Genomic DNA, 19076 nt, shown 5'->3' on the forward strand with positions numbered 1-19076 from the left:
AATGTTCAAAAGCCTGAATAAATGGACGGTAGCTTAAAAGATCAACATTAAAAACAGGTATTTCGGTAACACTTTATAATAAGGTGCCATAATAAATAGCAAACTAGTCATTACCTAATTCTTTGTTAATATTTGTTAATTGTTACTAAAATATCTATTTGGCACAAGATAATAGTTTTTCCATCATTAATTAAATATTAGTTGTTTGCATACAATCTGTATGTTAATGTTTTAACAAATAGAAAACAATCTATTAACTAATATTGTATTCATATTTATTAATAGTTAACTAAATGTATTTTTGGCACTAATTAAGTTATTTCTTACATTATTTAAATGTTAAATGTTTATTTACAAACTATATGTTAATGTAAAAGTTAATGAAATATTATTATTTAACTAATTGTTATTAAACTGTGCTTCTGCCTATCCCAATATGAACCACTCCTCATAGGACTCTCACAATGAAGTTGGTTAAGCTTAATTAATATATTAGTAATATATAACTATCAGTATGGGGACCCTTATAATAAAGTTGGTTAAGCTTAATTAATATATTAGTAATATATAACTATCAGTATGGGGGACCCTTATAATAAAGTTGGTTAAGCTTAATTAATATATTAGTAATATATAACTATCAGTATGGGGGACCCTTATAATAAAGTTGGTTAAGCTTAATTAATATATTAGTAATATATAACTATTAGTATTGGGGACCCTTATAATCAAGTTGGTTAAGCTTAATTAATATATTAGTAATAACTATCAGTATAGGGGACCCTTATAATAAAGTTGGTTAAGCTTAATTAATATATTAGTAATATATAACTATCAGTATGGGGGACCCTTTTTGCAAATATTTATTTAACATTTATTAACGATAGCAAATATTTTCACTTTCACACTGGAAATGAATGATCTCAGCACACACTGTTGGGAAGGGGGATGGAAATATTTTATTTATAACTCTAACAAAGAACTCTCCAATAGCTTTTTTTTAAGATTTAATAGGTTTCTTAAAGGCACACAAGGCAAAGATGGGTGAGAGACGCTCCATTCACCCGGTAATTAGCCATTTAATCATCAGTGACTAAGAAACTGTTAAATTAACCTAAAAATGTTACCTGGTGTGCCTTTAATGAAAGACTGTGTATGTGTTTCAGAGATGTTTGTACATCTCTGCTATGTCATGCAAAATCCTACCCAATGGACCACTGTGGTACTTTTTTGCAATCCATTCATGCCACTCAATCACATTTAGGTGGTCTGACAACAGTTCTTCTGTCCGGTTGCCCCTTTGTCTCCAGACCTGCTCCTTAACAGTTCGCCAAGCACGTTCAATGTGCTGTGTATGGTTTCCTGTAATAGGATCCATATACCACATACTGTGGTTTACAGTCAAGTGTCTGAACCCCAGATCATTAAGTACACGGTATGACCGCCATTCATCACTAATGATGTAAGAGCCCATTTTTACATGTCGGCATAGCAAAGGGACAAGTTCTTGTCTGGTTCGCCTGTCCACCAGGCGCAGGATTGGTCTCTGACTCTTCCCATCACTTTTCTTCACGCCCAACATGCCAAAAACCCACTTTTTTCTTTTCCACCCCCCAGCCGCTCTGCCTCTCCCATACTGTATTAAAACAAAACAAAAGAGAAAGTGATCATGAAGGCAAGCAAGTCGCAGCAAAGCATTACACATTCTGTGTATGAGGGATGCATTACACAAGGATACAACAACGTTTTATTGTCACATGCACATAGTTACTGGTGTAAGAAATGCAATGAAATTGAGTTCGTAAAGATGTAAAGTGCATGTTGGACATTGGGGAGGGATTATTGAGGGATTGTAGGGTCGGCTTGGACATCACAGATAAAGACCTTGCCTCGTAAATCAATCGGTAATTCATTTGCGAAAACCGGTGCATCGGTTGAATTTGCCCCTGATCTAATGTTAACACTTTGAAAGGGATTAAACATGACGTCACCATGTAATCTGAGGGTCTACCTGTGCCAGTGGTGTGTATAACGAAGTTACAGATCAGCCCTATGCACGAACTCGAGACTCCCAATTATAAAAATACCAGACATATGGTTCTAACAATGGAGAGTTAGCAGGGGTGTCGGCACTCTCCAAATCAGAGGCTGAACTCGTATGATGTTGTGTACTAGGCATAAGGTGATGAAGTGGTATGACGAATGGGCAAGTGCTGGGTGGGGTTTGCAGGCAGGAGGGGCGGGGGGCTTTCTGGTGATGGGCTATGGGGTGTGTGGAGTGGGGGGTGGTAGCAGGCGTTAGGGGGGAGGCGGGGGGGGCCTTACAATATACAGAATACATCAGTGGAGTTTTTTTTTGATGATGGGCAGAGCTAGGGGCAGAGCTGTCGGGGTAGAGTAGTGGGCACATGTGGGTAAATGAGTGTGTGTAGGTTGGGGCTGAATGTGAAGAATGACACTTGGCTGAATGCAGAGGGGAATGGGTGCACAATGCGTGTGTATGCACTTTACTATTATCAATGTGTGTTGTTGTCAGTGATGTCTACCACTTAATTTTCCAGCATATTTTAATTATGGTAGTTGTTACTCTGATATTTTATGTACATGTTATGAAAATTCAAACAATATTTTCTCACCTTTCTCTTATGTCTGAAGTGGCTTTCGTCGATCACCACATACTCGTGTCTTCCACCCAATCGCTGTCCCTTCCTTCTCCTTCTTCTATTAAGTGCCCAAATACATACTTCTCGTAGCTTCTTTGCCATCTTTGAAAGAGAGGTCGGACTCCTTGATATCTCATCCATCATCATGTCAATCTGTCTTAAACGCAGTCCTTGTGAAAACCTGAAACAAAGCATCACAAATAATTAGCATTTCTTCAAATGACCCCCCCCCCCCTTCCACACACACACACACACACACACACACACACACACACACACACACACACACACACACACACACACACACACACACACACACACACACACACACACACACACACACACACACACACACATAGACTGTAATAATATTCAGAAAATAGAAAGGACACGTGTAACACATTAGTAACAGAGCCGGTATGCGTAGGGCTTCACATCACATTGCAAGGCTTCACATCACATTTGAAATTGTGTAAGAGCATGACAGTGTTTATTTGGCTACAGGAAATTTTAATGTCACATTTTGGCTGCTGGTGTATGTGGTGCACTTTGGCAGAAGAGCCGTTCACTTCATTCTCACCTTTCCTTTCATTCTCAAGCTATACGTTCAAAATAACATTACCAGAGGCTACATGCAGGTGCACAATGAAAACACTCCACTCATCTATCCTTAGCCTACATTATTGTGTCATAATCTTACCTGTAAATGAACCGTGACCAATCAAAAAGAGATAACTTGGACTGGCTGAAAATTGACTTGTGCCTTATAGACTGCTTCACTCTGTTCCTGTGATTGAAGCCCCCTCTGCACATCCTGCGGATTAAAATATAAATATATTTCTTTAACAAAAAAGTCAAAAGTAAATTTGACATTAAACTTAAGAAGACCAACTTACCATTCATAGTAGTCTCCACAAGACTTCTTTGTCATTTTCATTTTGCCTCTGCAGGTTTTGCATTTCATCTTCTGCTTGAGGATTTGTTTTTTCTGTAGCCACTTAATTCATTTTAAATGTTTCTTAGTTGATCGGCGACCCTCAATAAGGATTCTAAATTTCCTAGCTAAGCCTGTCATAGTGTAGGCCTACACAGCATGTCGTCAGACCCATCTATGCTTGACTGAGAGCGCTGTTAGCCCAATGTACATAATGGCTCTTTCCCTCCAATTCTTCCTTGGGGTTATAGGTTAACGTACGGTGGCGCTAAGCATTCACCAAATAAAAAAAAGATTCACAGCTAATGCAGCCGTTAGCACACTCAGGATCTCGTAATTACGAGATATTATCTCGTAATTACTAGATCCTGAGTGTGCTAACGGCTACATTAGCTGTGAAACTTTTTTTTATTACCGTAATTATGTATTATGTAATTCTTAAAACTTTTATATTATAAACCACTAAATAAATAAATATGCATACATTTATTTTTTTCAAATGCGCCAATCACAGTGGTCTGCATACATCTGACTCCTCCTGTTGGAACTCACTTCGCAGAGCTCAAGTGAGTTCCAAGACACTTGGCTGAAGTTCACATTGATGCTCTTTTGATTGCGCAAGCCAGGCTCGCTAGTTTATTTGGAAGTGTACGTAATGTCGGCAGGCACCAGGTCTGGGAAAGTTTTAAGAAAGAACACAACAGCAGCGAAGGACGACAAAATGCTCCCCTCCGCCTCCGCTCAAACATGTGACATCAACTTTGACAGTGGTGATGACTCCACAGATACCCCCCATGTCTCTGAACCGAAGAAAGGTAAGTTCGAACAGGTTATGACCTAGCATTATGTTCATAAAATTAGGCTATGCTTACTGGTTAGCATTAACACTGGCACCCTTTCCCACACATTGACGAGACTATGGCGCACCGCCATAGTCCGCCGCTATGGCGCACCGCCGCGTGGTGAGAAAATCGATTCATTGGCCGAAGCATGTCATGCACTGGTACGAGACCTAGATTTGTTTTTATTATTATTAATACTTATACCACGGTCTGCGGGAATACTCGATTCTGATTGGATGCAGGGTGTGCATTAACTCCTGATATACAAGTATAGTTCCGACAAGTAGTTCCGTCAAATTGTCTGTTTACCGTTCTCAATTAATGCGCTAGCTGGCGTATCGTCTCTAAAATAGTAGTAACCATAGCAACGGGAAACAAAACAAAGCTGAGCGGACTATAATACCTTCCGCTACCTCCCGTTCTAAAGTCGTAGCTATGGCCCGTCCTAATTACTGGAGGAGTGAACAATGTTTCCGTTGCATGAGAACCCAACGGGCGTGTAATGGTGGTTCCGGGTATTAGTCAGACCCTCAGGCGTAACCAGGCAAACAAATGTATGTTTTGTGGAAAACTTTATATTCGGATTGTAAAACGCATGAAAATATAAATTAATGGTCTTAATTTGGTCACCGTTGGTAAGTGACCGTGGTATAAGCGGGATAATGCCCTTCGAGGTGTCCATTATCAGGAATTAATGGACTTCGCGGAGGCAACCGTCCTCCGCTTCGCGTCGGACGGTTCACGCCTCCACGTCGTCCATTAATTCCTGATAATGGACACCTCGTCGGGCATTATCCCTTACATATTTATTACACAGTCGGAGTACATGTGGTTATTTTTGACTAGGTATTATGTAATTCTTACAACTTTTGTTACGACCACGGGTCGGAACAAATGGAGTGTCGAACTCTGACCGTAGGCCTATTAAAGCCTGAGCCTATTCAAATAACCTGAGGTGCGTTCAGAATCGCAAACATATGCGAACGTTCGCAAACGATTTTAAACATTTTCCGTTAAACGAACATAAGCAAGCAAACGTTTACGAACATAGGCAAACTGTCTGAAGAGGTAGTTCTCCACAAACAGAGATAGATCGCGGTGCTCTCTTCGGCTACGTGACATTCGTTGCCATGGCATTAAACTAAACTGAAATCATTTACTCCTTTCCTACACTGAAAGCAATAGATAAAACGTTTCATATAGCCTATCTACACCCTTACTTCAACTGTTGTCTTTTGCATCCTAAAATGCGATTTGAACGTTATATCGCAGTAAGTGGGTACAACTTCGGTGACGTAGCCCTCTATTCTTGAATTTTCCGTACTGGTTGTCTGCAGTAGGCTTTCAACGAGGTCGACCACTTGCAAACCCTCTTCTGTAAACTCTTCCATTAACATGGAGGCTGCCGCTAATAACATGGCCTTCGTATCCATTTTTTTCGTTTACAGTTTGTTTAGAACGGTGTTCAAAAATCGTTCAAAATTAATTGTTTATGGTCAACGCGTTCGTTGCGAACGTTCGCCTATGTTCGCTGAACTTGAACGCACCTCAGGTCTTGTCATAGTGTATAAAAATTATTATTCTGCATGTATTACATTACAGCTTAGTGGCTACTTTACAGCTGAGTAACTACTTAAATGTCCAAAATACTCTAAGCTATTCATGAGAACGGCAATATTTTGCTCCTAACAGTAACTTTGATGCACAATACTTTCAAAATCTCTTACTTTCAAAAGTTATGGCTAGATAGACAATGTTCGTGGTATTTGTTACCGAATTTGCTATAACATAAACAGGCTGTGTTAAAAAAAATAATTAAATTGCTGTGTGTTAGCTGTACAACTATGCTGAAATGACGTTTTTTGACAGGTGACCGGTCACCAACGGTGAAGAATCTCCTCCAAAAGGCCAAGATGAGAGAGCGGTCTCAAGATAAGAAACTCCAGAAAGTGATAAAGGAGAGGGATGCTCTTCGCAAACAACTGGCATGTAAGGTTCAACAAGCCTACATTTTCGGTGTATGACACAAAAATGTATACAGTGTCAGTCAAACATATACATATTCCAAGTAGGAGGTTAAGTGGTACACCTGGTTAGTTAAGTTAGAGGAAGTGGTAAACCTCCTTATAGTAGCCTGCTGGCTTTCTGTAGTTAAGAGAATGGAGACTCCAGACTCTTCTATTATCATATTTACCACTACCTCTAGCTTTCCTTACCCTGGTTCGACACTTAACCACCTAATAGTAACCACCTAATAGTAACACATCCCAGGTCTAGGGTTATTTTGACTTTACACAAAATATTACCTTTGTTGGAACAAAAAGGAAGAAATGGTATTCTGTATAAGGCATCAGCAACATCTGTTTAATCTTTGTTTTTTTGTACTGTCTAGACCTGTCTAAAGCTCCCAGAGAAGAACAATCTTCAGAGGAAGACACTGCCTCCTGCTCATCATTGTCTTCAATGAGCCGGTCCTCCTCCTGTTCTTCCTCCTCCTCCTCAGATGAGAAGATGAAACGAAAGGGCAAGGGAAAACTCAGACTTTCAAAGACAAAGCACAAAATAAAGAAGGCCAGGAAGCACCACAAAGTGACTGATGTCCGCAAAAGAGATAAAACTCCAGTAAAACGTTGAATCTATCCTTTATGGAGCAAATTCATTTTCCACCTCCCCTTGTCTTCAACATTTGAGATTGACCTTTCTCCAGGTCATTCAGCCTTTCTCTGAGTTTGACCAGAGAGGTTAAAAGTGAAGCGAGAAGCACAAATGTCTGTTAAATTCTGTGTTCTATTTTCAGAAGGGGGAGGGGGGGAAATCCCAGAGTCGAGCCCTCATACCTCATACAGAAGTTAATTGAAAAGTTTACATTGTGACGTTATGTGACACTCCCACTTATGCAGACTGGAACTATTCACGTTTACTCCCATTGTAGTCTGGCTGAGCGGAAATGGACAGCGTATATTGCGCTAGCGTCGGATTCCACCGCTACTCCTCCCCTTCCGGTTGCTGGCTTTTCCGTATTGCGTACCGCTGCTGCTTCCCGGGGTTAGCCCCGCCCTACGATTGTGATTGGTTTAAAGAAATAAAAACAGGCCAGCCCAGTTTCCCCCCGGATTGACGGCTCTAAATAGCGTGGTTCCAGACCATTCTACTTGCTGTAGTTTGGTCTGGCTTTGCGAGACTACTCCCATTGTAATGTATTATGTTGCTCTACCTTGGTCAGTCACTTTGGTCTGACAGTAGTATTTTTAGCTCCAGCCTAGCATAGGTTATTGAATCAGATTAGCCCATTAGCATCTCGCCTGTTAGTATCTTGCTCAAAAGTGACTAAGAATTTAAAAAAAAATTCTAATTAAAACTTGATCCTTCTGTAGTTGCAAAGAGTACAAAGACAGTGGATAATGAAATGTGACGATTTTCTATTCCTATAAAACATGGAACTATACTCTCATTCCAGCATAGTAAATTAGGACATTTGCTGACACATCTGAAAATAGTCCCTCCATGTAGCAGAACGGTTATCCAACTAACAAGGAAGTGTACAACACTTGCGTTACAGTCCTGGAGCTCTATATCTAAATAATATCATATAATACATAGATATCTATATCATATAACATATTGTGTGCGCCTCCAGACGATATTATGAATCACAAACGACTTTGTCGGGTTCTGCGACGTCTCTGGTTCTTCCACTTTCACATCAACCTGAAGTCGACTGAACCGCGCGCTGCCTGCTGCCGGCTGCCCGCTGCCGGGCGATGGTGCCTCGCGGCAACCGGCGGCATGTCGCAGTTCATGTACTTCAGCGAGTCAAACCAAAGTTCCTTTCCCCCAATTCCTTCTCAACCATGGCTCAGATAACCCCCACGAGAGTCTCGTTGTGGAAATACAAGACACGTCAAAGAACCGACAAGAAACACTTGCGTTACAGTGTGTGTATTCACACACACACATGTGGCGCTCGCACGGTCGAGTCTCATTGGCGGGCCAACGTCTCTGGGCGGGCCAGGCAGAGTAAGGGGAGGAGCTGAGATTCCTGATGACGTCATGAGCACAGATTTCCAAATCAGCGCGCTTGAGCCTCCGTTTTTTCAAAGGCGAGCAGAACAGCTAGTGCTAGTTTTACACCAAACGCAAGTTTTAGCCACTGGGGGACCATAGGCAGGCTAGGGGAACTCATATTTATGTTAGAAAACCTCATAAATTGAGATTTTCATGTCATGGGACCTTTAAAGGAGCTAGGTGGAATTCTGTCTTGTCTTGTATGCTGCCACATAACAATACAATAAGCATTTCAACTCATAGCACTGTTGTGAACACACATTTTTATGTACCGTCCATAATGTAGTTTTTCTTTATGATTTGCTCCTTGCAGCCCGTGGCCCTTTTGAAGTGATAAGAAGATACAAGAAGGTCCTGAAAGCATACAATCGGGGCTTGAAATTGTCGGCTTCCTGTGCATACGCAGGGGTGAACGAACTCACAGTCAGGTCCACGGCAAGCATTGCAGAGCTGGCAACAGCGTCACCTGCCGAGTTCACAAAGCTCCTCAATAAAACCAAACAGGGAAAGCTGAAAGATGTAGCAAATTTATGCGAAAACTACATTAAAGGTGATGCTCAGGTTCAGACAAAAATAGATGACTTAAAAAGTCAATGCAAATTAATCCCGTATGCAAAGAGAGCATAATTATTATTTTTTTACCCGTTCGTGTTGTTTTTTTCTAGTGTGGTTAAGAAATATTGCCTGTCTCTCACTCTGTCTTTCCCTCACTTTCTTGTGCTCTGTCTTACTGTCTTTCTCTCTTTTTCTCTTTTTCTCACGCTCTGGTTGAACCCCTCTCTCTTTCTCTGTTTATTTGATATACCATTTTATACATTCTGTTGGCATTCTAGTTTGATCATCTTTTGATCAGTTTAATGATCAGTGTTCCAGTAGACCATCAGGTTAACTATCAGTGGTCAGTGTTCCAGTAGAAAACAAAAAGCTATTTGTGAGCTCTTTGAGAGTCCTTTGTTAGAGAGTTATAAATAAAGTATTTTCATCCCCCTTCCCAACAGTGTGTGCTGAGATCATTCATTTCCAGTGTGAGAGTTAAAATATTTGCTATCGTTAATAAATGTTATAATAAATATTTGTAAATGATTAATAATTACTGTTCCAACTTTATTATAAGGGTCCCCAATACTAATAGTTATATATTACTAATATATTAATTAAGCTTAACCAACTTTATTATAAGGGTCCCCCATACTGATAGTTATATATTACTAATATATTAATTAAGCTTAACCAACTTGATTATAAGGGTCCCCTATACTGATAGTTATATATTACTAATATATTAATTAAGCTTAACCAACTTTATTATAAGGGTCCCCCATACTGATAGTTATATATTACTAATATATTAATTAAGCTTAACCAACTTTATTATAAGGGTCCCCCATACTGATAGTTATATATTACTAATATATTAATTAAGCTTAACCAACTTTTTTATAAGGGTCCCCCATACTGATAGTTATATATTACTAATATATTAATTAAGCTTAACCAACTTTATTATAAGGGTCCCCCAAACTGATAGTTATATATTACAAATATATTAATTAAGCTTAACCAACTTTATTATAAGGGTCCCCCATACTGATAGTTATATATTACTAATATATTAATTAAGCTTAACCAACTTTATTATAAGGGTCCCCCATACTGATAGTTATATATTACTCATATATTAATTAAGCTTAACCAACTTCATTGTAAGAGTCCTATGGGGAGTGGTTCATATTGGGATAGGCAGAAGCACAGTTTAATAACAATTAGTTAAATAATAATATGTCATTAACTTTTATATCAACATATAGTTTGTAAATAAACATTTAACATTTAAATAATGTAAGAAATAACTGTTAATTAGTGCCAAAAATACATTTAGTTAACTATTAATAAATATTAATGCAATATTAGTTAATAGATTGTTTTCTATTTGTTAAAACATTAACATACAAATTGTATGCAAACAACTAATATTTAATTAATGATGGAAAAACTATTAACTTGTGACAAATAGATATTTTAGTAACAATTAACAAATATTAACAAAGGGTTAGGTAATGACTAGTTTGCTATTTATTATGGCACCTTATTATAAAGTGTTACCGGTATTTATCTTATTGGCAGAGAGGCTTGTCTTTGTTGTTTAATGATTAAATTTGCAAGATAATTCTGTGTGTTTAGTGGACTGTGTGGCAGTCCAGGTTGCAGATCGAGAGGGGGGGTCACATGTTCATGTTCTATCCGATTACGAATCCTTGCTGGCTGGTCCACATTAACGGTGGTTGAAGTCTGTGCTTGTGCTTCTGTTTGAACCGTTAATCCAGTATTGAGATACATTGTTTTTGGTGCCTCTTCAATCATTCTCTGGAGAGGTGTTTTAGGAACAGCACTCAGTCCTGTGAATTCAGCTGGAGATTTCTCCTCATAGCATTCCAAATATGCATTCATTCCGTCACCTGGAATGTGTGATGTAAAGTCACTAGTGGATTGAAGGTGAACACTTGAATCTTAACTTTCGAAAGCTTTCAATTTGGCATCAGCTGCAGCCATTTTAGTTTGAATATCGATCATCTCCATTCTGGTTTGGAGTTGTGCTTGCTCAAGTTCGAGAGCGTGCTTTTGCTGCAGCCCTGCTGCAGTGGCCGCAAGGGCTGCTTTCTCCGCAGCTGCTTGTGCGCGCATGGATGAGAGAGAGGAGGAGGAGGTATTTGATCCAATCCTAGACGCACTGTCTCCGGGCGTAATTTCACTCTGTAGTGCGGTTTCTGTTTGTAAATCCAATCGTTGTGGTTCTACTTTAGAATGTGTCCACTCATCCATATGATTTACGTAGCTTTCAAAGTCATTTCTTTTAGGTTCATACCATTCAGTATGATCCGTCTCCTTCTCTTCCTCGGACATGAAAGCTTGAACGGATGCGTGCGCCTCCTTAAATCCTCTCATTGCACATTTTAACGCAGCAATGCTCTCGCTTATTATTTCAACACCTGAGTGTCCATCAAAAAGAACCTTAGTTTCCTTCATTTTTCTCGTGCATATTCCCAGTTTTGCACGTCGGGACGCAATTAAATCCTTTAGTTGCTTCATTTTTCAATCCACGTCTTTTTCCAGGTTAAAGTCCCACAGTTAGATTTAACTCCGTTTTAGTTATTATTTGTCGCTACTTTCAGCGATCTATTTACAGCATTTGCAGTCAGTTTGTTAGGACAATATTTACAATCTCCTTCGGAATAGTTGGCTGTGGTTTGAATAAGGTATTTCATTTCTGTAACAAACGTTTTACTCACGGACTGCTGTAGGATGCGTCAAACAATCCTTCTAATGCGTTGTCTTTGTATCGGCAATCCAAAACAGGCAAAGTCCTTTATTTGCGAAAGTTTGTTTCCTTGGCTCAAATCCACAGACGGACACGGAGGCTTGTTCATTGATTCGGAGAGTTTTTGACTTATGTTGTGGCATCCAACGTGATTTCGCATGGATCCACTTTGATGAGGGTAGATAGATGTTCAGTACGCGAGTTCAGTATTTCGAGTTCCAGCTTTTATTGTACACAACTTAGGGTTTGCAACAAACTCGTTCAAACTCATTCAAACAACCCACCACCTGTTACCTGTAAGTAAAGGTGAATCACCAAAGAGGGCGGGGCTTAGACACCCAAACGGTGCCCAACACTAATGCCGCGTTTCCACTGCAGGGTGCGGAACGGATCGGATCGCAAAGGTGGGGTAGGGAGGGGGCGGTAAAGCCCAGCTCAGTTCCGAGGTCGCGTTTCCACTGCCGACAGTACCCTTGGTGGTAGGCCGGATGTCGATCGCCGCGGCAGCTACGTAAACATCGTAAACAATGTCTTCCTCCCCAAGAATGCAGACGAACGTCTCCACCTCCTTGTTCGCCCAAGCAAGCTTTTTACGCGACATGTTAATTGTAAAGAATAATACCTCGAGGCTACTGTTTGTTTGTTTTTATCCCTGCGTCACCCGGAAGTGACGATTCTGTCGACCAATCAACGGAGGGGGGGTGTAGCTAGAATTTCACGGGACCCTTTCAGGCGTCTGGTCTCGTTTTGGGTACTGCAACGGAGGAGTCCCGAGAATGGGGCCGGAACGGGTACGGCAAAGTCCGGGTCACGCCCACTTTTGGCGGTGGAAACGCGATCCGACCCGCACCTTTGCGATCCGATCCGTTCCGCACCCTGCAGTGGAAACGCGGCATAAGCACCCTGTGACACAGGCTACACCAAACATCACATCAGAGTCTAGATCGCGATACTTACAATATTCCAAAATAACAGAAATTACCAAACAATACAAATATCACAAATAAATCATAAACAGCAGAAATGGCTCCAACAGTACCTATTGCCCAAAGTAGGTTTGGAGGGACACCGTAAGCCTTAAGAATGGTCATCATCTGGACTGCTGTCCGGTTGTTCTTTTCTACCTCTTCAATGATCCTCCTTAAGGCTAGGATCTGGGATACGGTGGCTCTCGCCTCTCGAAAGTCATTTTGGTTCCCTCTCAGGTGAGGGTCGTTGGCACCCCTTATCCGATTCAGTATCATACGATTGTACATCTTTGCGATTATACAAGTCAGACTGATGCCTCTGTAGTTGTCTGGCTTTAAGAGATCTCCAGATTTAGGCACCGGGATGATGTTGGAAAGAGACCACATCTCGGGCTTGATGTTTTCCATCGGTGCTAGGTTGCAGAACTCCAGGATGATGTCGTTGAGGTTGCAGTTTTTAAGGACCTCTGAGGGAATGCCGTCTGGCACTTTTCCCTTCCTTCAGGGTGGATTTTACTGCTGCAAGCTCGCTAATTGTAAAGGGGCCATCGTCAATTTTGAGATCTCTTAGGACTGCTGATATTTCTTCCTCAGCTCCATCCACTCTCGGGTGGGTGTCGAGGAGATCACGGAAGTGGGTGAACCAGGTGTCACTCTGTCGTCTGGGCTGCAGCCTGCTGCCTGTCCATCCTTCGACCTCTTGCGTCCACTCATCTCATTTATGAGATGAGTGGATTTGCGATGAAGTATAGGACTTGCGATGATTGGATTCTCTACACTGTTGAACTTTACAATGTGCATAATATAGGGCTGTGGGGCACAACTCCTCACAGCTAAACTGTACTTGCTGTTAAAGTACAATGAACCACTCTTAGTCGGACCCCTCACCTAAGACCACTTGGCCTTGGGAGACCTTACCAGGAGCACTAGGCTGCAGACAACACAGCCCTTAGGTTCAAAGGGGCACACAAACCTCTCCACCACAATAAGGTGATGGTTCCCGGAGAGGTTCCTCTCTCCCTCCTCCCTCGCTCTCTATCCGACTATTTAACTATAGGAGTAAATAAGAGTTAGCCTTCGCAAGGAACACAGCCGAGGTTGAACTTTAACCCTGGATTGGTCTTGTATGAATCAGCAGGGGACCAACGGAAGGCCTTGTATGACACTTTAATGCATTTAATCTCCTAAATTGGCAATGAAAATATCAACCTTATGCCAAGAATGTTTGGGTGGCTTATATTGACTAACTGGCCGGAGGCTATGGTGGTACACCCCCACTTCACTTCAATATAAATGCTATTGTATCATGCTTGTGTCCTCTTCAATACTTTGAGTTTGTTATGTTTATTAGTTTTGTTTCAGTGTTGTTAGTTTGTTGGTCCTTACTCTGCCTTATCTGATATGACGCTGTACCCAAATTTTCTATATTTGAATCAGTCAGAATGCAAATCAACAATTTGTATAATATATTTGTAGGTTTAAGTTGGAACGGAGGTGCGTGGGTGTGAAGTCACCTCCCGAAGGGATAACTATGTGATTACTTTGGACCTGATTTGAATGTGTTGCATAATATCAGGTTTCCATTGAGTGATTGTATTCATTTCTATTCTTGTGGTCCTCTAAAGGCATGAAGGATGTCCATGTAGTGGTCCAGCTGTGGTCAGTCTGGGACCACTGATGTAGAGGAGGCTCTCCCTGTGGACCCCAGCATTGTGCCGGCTGTGGGGCGCTGTCCGAGATCCCTTCCTGCTGACAGAGGAAGAACGGCATCCTCAATACCATTCTAGCTTCAAGAATGAACAAAATGACGTGAATGCCAGAATGACCTTGACGCAGAGTTTTTTTACGAGTTCAGTGCAATGTTATTGCCAGAAAGGCCAGCCAGCCCACTCTGTCAGCCAGTCCACCAGCAGGCTGGTTCCTCGTAACCAGCAGGTTACTGACCCCTTTACAGGCTGGTTCCTCGTAACCAGCAGGGTACTGAGCCCTTTACAGGCTGGTTCCTCATAACCAGCCTGCTACTGTCCCCTTTACAATCTGGTTCCTCATAACCAGCATGCTACTGACCCCTTAACAGGCTGGCTCCTCATAACCAGCCTGCTACTGAACCCTTTACAGGCAGATTGAGGCTTCAAGGACCACTTGACCCGCGTCGTAGAACAATTCAGACTGGTCTTAACCGCTTCAGGCTAGTGTGGTGCAGTGTTGTATTTTTATTCTGAAACGCTGTGGTTACTGCTAACACCATAGTGCCGAACCACCAGGGTACCATCTGCTGTGTAGCCTAAAGGACACACACCGCCACACAGGCCTACATACATGACCCCCCTTAACCCTAGCCCCTCAAAGGGCAAGGCAAAACTCTTTCACAACAAGGAAGAAACCTTGAGTAGGACCCCATATTGGGGATCCCTCCTTCAAGGGATGGTAAGGAGTGCAATGGGTGCCATCATTTATATACAAAGTAGTAATACAAACAAACATTTGTAAACCAATATAGGAAAGAGTATTCTAGGCCCCCGGTACAGAGGTACGTTCTAGGTTATGATGATCCATGGATTGCTTGTGATAGGGGAACAGAGCTGCTTCCTGCTAATTTCTTTAGTTTGTGTTTGTTTGTTTGTCCCCTTAATCCAAATGCTGTGATTTGAATCAGTCATTATGTTAAACTATAGATGTGTGTTTATTTAGTTTAGCATTCATTTTGCATGTGTGTGTGTGTGTGTGTGTGTGTGTGTGTGTGTGTGTGTGTGTGTGTGTGTGTGTGTGTGTGTGTGTGTGGGTGTGTGTGTGTGGGTGGGGGTGTGTGTGTGTGTGTGTGTGTGTGTGTGTGTGTGTGTGTGTGTGTGTGTTATTCTTAAAATCAAAGGAATTTAGATTATTAGATGGAGATTAGCAATATTCATTTTCCAATTCCCTATTGCAAGAATGACAATACCCTATTAGCCACAGTTGGTAATATGTCTTGTGTCTATCAGACACAGCAAAGAAAACCATTACATTTAGCACGGTAGTCATAGAAACAATGATAGAACAATGTAACGTATCGCCCTTTTATCTAGGAACAATAACATGCGATAAGTTGTTGATAATGGACCCCAGCTCTGCAACGTCCCCTCTTATTGGTCCCCTGAATCGGAAGCCTACTGCCAACTAAGCTGCCTTAATCCCGGACATTACACAAGCTGCAAACCTTTAATAACTTAATCAACACAGTGATCATAAACGACAGCAGTAATACAGAATAGATTGGCCTATTGGTCATCTTGCTACGTTTAGATATTGAATATCCTAATGCCAACCCGGTATCACGCGATTGCGTGCTCATGCGCACGAACGTTAATCTATTGAAGCGTGTTCCAGAGTACGATAGTCCGACTTTTTGCGTGCTACACAGAACGAAATGTAAACCAATGCTTTCTGAATGGGAGTGTTGTCAGACAATGAACGTGCTCCACAAAACGGTACGAGAGAGAGAGAAAGAGAGAGAGGGAGGGACAGAGAGAGAGAGAGAGAGCGAGAGAGAGGCTTCAGAAAGGGTGTGCGCAGAAAGTACAGTGCAACCTAGTTAAGTTTATGCCAAAACCACAAATTCTATATGTATATATATATCTATATATATTGCCTGATTATATATATTGCCTATATATATGTATAGGCTATATATATAATTAGGCTATAATCATATCATTTAGCGTGTAATGAGACAATCTATAGCCAAATTGTCGAAGATGCCCGAGAATCTCCGGGGATATCAGCATGGGAAATCGGCGAATCAGACCTATGAACCTATAAAGAAAGACGTCATCTCAAGCGGGAGAGAACGTTTGCGGTGCTGGTTTGTGTCACGTAAGTACAGTGCCGTGTTCCAATACCCGTACTGTCCGTACTTACTAGCCAAAATTTGAGTACGCAGTACGTTCCAATTCAGATCCGGCGAAAAGAAGTATACTTCAAGGACCCGGATACCGTACTCAAAACGGGCTAATCGTGAAGTGTGGATCGAAGGACACTCCCCGTACTCAACGGCAGCCATCTTAGCTACGTAGCGAAAGAGGCGGAGCCAGGCTGAGCCAAAGTCGGCGCATTTCCTTATGGAGCTCCGTACAGATCATTCATTGTTGAAAATTGTCTGTGATAACTAACAAATGACAGCTTTTGGCCACCCGTTTCTACTTAAAATTGTCTGTGATAACTAACAATACGACAGCTTTTGGCCACCCGTTTCTACTTTCACCTTTGATACTGAGAAATTGTGACAATACACGGATATATTAAATGCAGGTGCGCTGCTCTGTAGGCAAACCGCGAAGGAAAAAAGGGTAGCTGCTTCATCTGTTCTTTTTAGAATTGTATGTCTTGATGTTTATTTTATCTAGCCATCTATTCTCTTGTTTTTGGCTATGTGAATGAACGCCCGCGTCGATGCCTTGATCGCAAGTCCAGTGTCGCGAGCGGACGTTGCCATGACATCTAGAAATCATACCGTATTTAATGGGTTGTAGTGAGTGTAACATAATTCACCTACAGTATTTTGTTATGTGTTGTTCTTTCAATTGTGTTTTGTCGTTTACTATCTTGGTGGTTCAGGGATCGCTGTCCCTTTTAAGGATTACGAGCGTCTCATGACGTCAGAGCCCATGCTGGATTTGTTTACCTTCAGCACGTTTTGATTTCCTGTTTCTCTCTTACTATATAAACGAGTCACACAACTGTGTGCTCAACGTGCGAAATTGTATCTCTCACTTATGGCAATTTCCACAGGGTTCTATGCCATAAACAGAAATATTATAGGCCTTTATTACACGGGTCTTCTCAATGCTGTGGAACGCTCCGTTCATGGGTAGTAGTCCGGTGACTTGTCTATCCCAGCGTCTTCCGTTGCTAAGCGACGTCACCGTCTTTGCGGACAAATTATTTCTCTGCTGATCAACACTACGAATGGCCAAAAGACTTGTATCCCCCCCCCCCCTTAAATAAATACTATGGCAGAATTATTATTATTATTATTATTATTCTCATTCAACTTGAACATGTGTTTTTACAGTAGAGTGGTGGAGGGATGACGTATGTTGGCCAACCCGAAAGTGAGCGTCGCCCTGGATTCCCTCGACAAAAAGCCAACGGGTTTTGCCATTGGATTTTGGATTATTGCTGAAACATTTGCATCTTTGAAGCACCTCCTCAAAAACTGAAAATAAATAAATATATAAAAATAACCGTGCTCCAAAGAACGAAATGTAAACCAATGCATTTTGAATGGGAGTGTTTCTCTGATTTTTCCATGCTACACAGAATGAAATGTAAACCCATGCAAATAAAGACTATAATTTAAATATCATTAATATCCTGAGTGTGTAGGGTGGCATCCAGTCACTTGACCGTTATGGTTGCTATGGTGGTTGCTATCGACCGCCCCCTCTAATCCTTACATGGCTCTAAAAACCACGCGGCAAAGGAGCTGCCGTCCATTGTGTTGTTTTTGTCGTAAACTAGGGTCCGATGGTTAGAGATAAGGCAGATATTCCAAGGTATCCTTAAAAGGCAGCTTGGATGTTTTTATTTTCTGCAGTTTAGACTTCTACTATAACCTATTTTGGAAAGCAAAACACCAAGCTCATTGATTTAACGAGGCAGGGTTATTTGAAACAATTGATTAAATAAATATTTGTGAGATGTCATTACTTCTCCTGGGTTTGCTTCCTATTTATGTCGAGTATACACCCCTATTGTCCACAAGCATCCCCCCCCCCTCCCCATATGGATTTGGAGAATTGTTGCCACGTCCCAGTGGTGGAGGTATCATATATATGAAAGAGGGCATTCAATTATACTATAATGATAAATTAGGAGGCCGAAGCCCTAAAGGAAGTGATGCAATAGGTGACTGAGGGTCAACATTTGAGACCCCCTTTTATCAAAGGGGGTCTCAAAGGATGCATACGCTTCAACTTGTGGCTCCAGCCCTACAGGAAATGACTCAGCAAGTGCTCCATCTCGTTGCACCTGCACCCAGCGGCTCGCTTGCAAGATTTTGGCCTGAAGTTCTTCCCAGACCAACATAGCCATCCAACATTAGCCATCCAACATGCATATCTGAGAATCAGGCCTCTCTTTAATAAGGACAAAAAGTTATGAGAGAAATACACATGAACTTTTTGTTATCTCATAAGCGGCGTGGTGCCGGCTCCTTTTGACCTTTTGACCCCAGACTTCAAAAACGTGGCCACAGGCCAGCTGTGTCTACACACCTTAAGCCACAAATGTACACCTCCATCCCACAAAAAA

General features: G+C 41.5%; 1 protein-coding gene and 1 long non-coding RNA gene across 2 annotated transcripts; one reads left to right on the plus strand and one right to left on the minus strand.

Annotated features, from left to right (window-relative positions):
• Positions 1–893: 893 nt before the first annotated feature.
• Positions 894–3556, minus strand: LOC130403069 (uncharacterized). The gene is made up of 3 exons (XR_008904057.1): positions 3364–3556; positions 2637–2844; positions 894–1636 (listed from the first exon to the last, which is right to left on the minus strand). It is a non-coding gene; the product is annotated as an uncharacterized LOC130403069 (long non-coding RNA).
• Positions 3557–4143: 587 nt separating this feature from the next.
• LOC130403001 (pinin-like) lies at positions 4144–7073 on the plus strand. The gene is made up of 3 exons (XM_056607093.1): positions 4144–4412; positions 6309–6428; positions 6832–7073. Exons 1-3 carry the CDS (start codon positions 4253–4255, stop codon positions 7071–7073), a joined length of 522 nt encoding a protein of 173 aa, XP_056463068.1. The 5' UTR covers positions 4144–4252.
• Positions 7074–19076: the final 12003 nt, after the last annotated feature.

This window comes from Gadus chalcogrammus, chromosome 14 (assembly GCF_026213295.1).
Source record: "Gadus chalcogrammus isolate NIFS_2021 chromosome 14, NIFS_Gcha_1.0, whole genome shotgun sequence".
In the NCBI taxonomy this organism is placed as follows: domain Eukaryota; kingdom Metazoa; phylum Chordata; class Actinopteri; order Gadiformes; family Gadidae; genus Gadus; species Gadus chalcogrammus.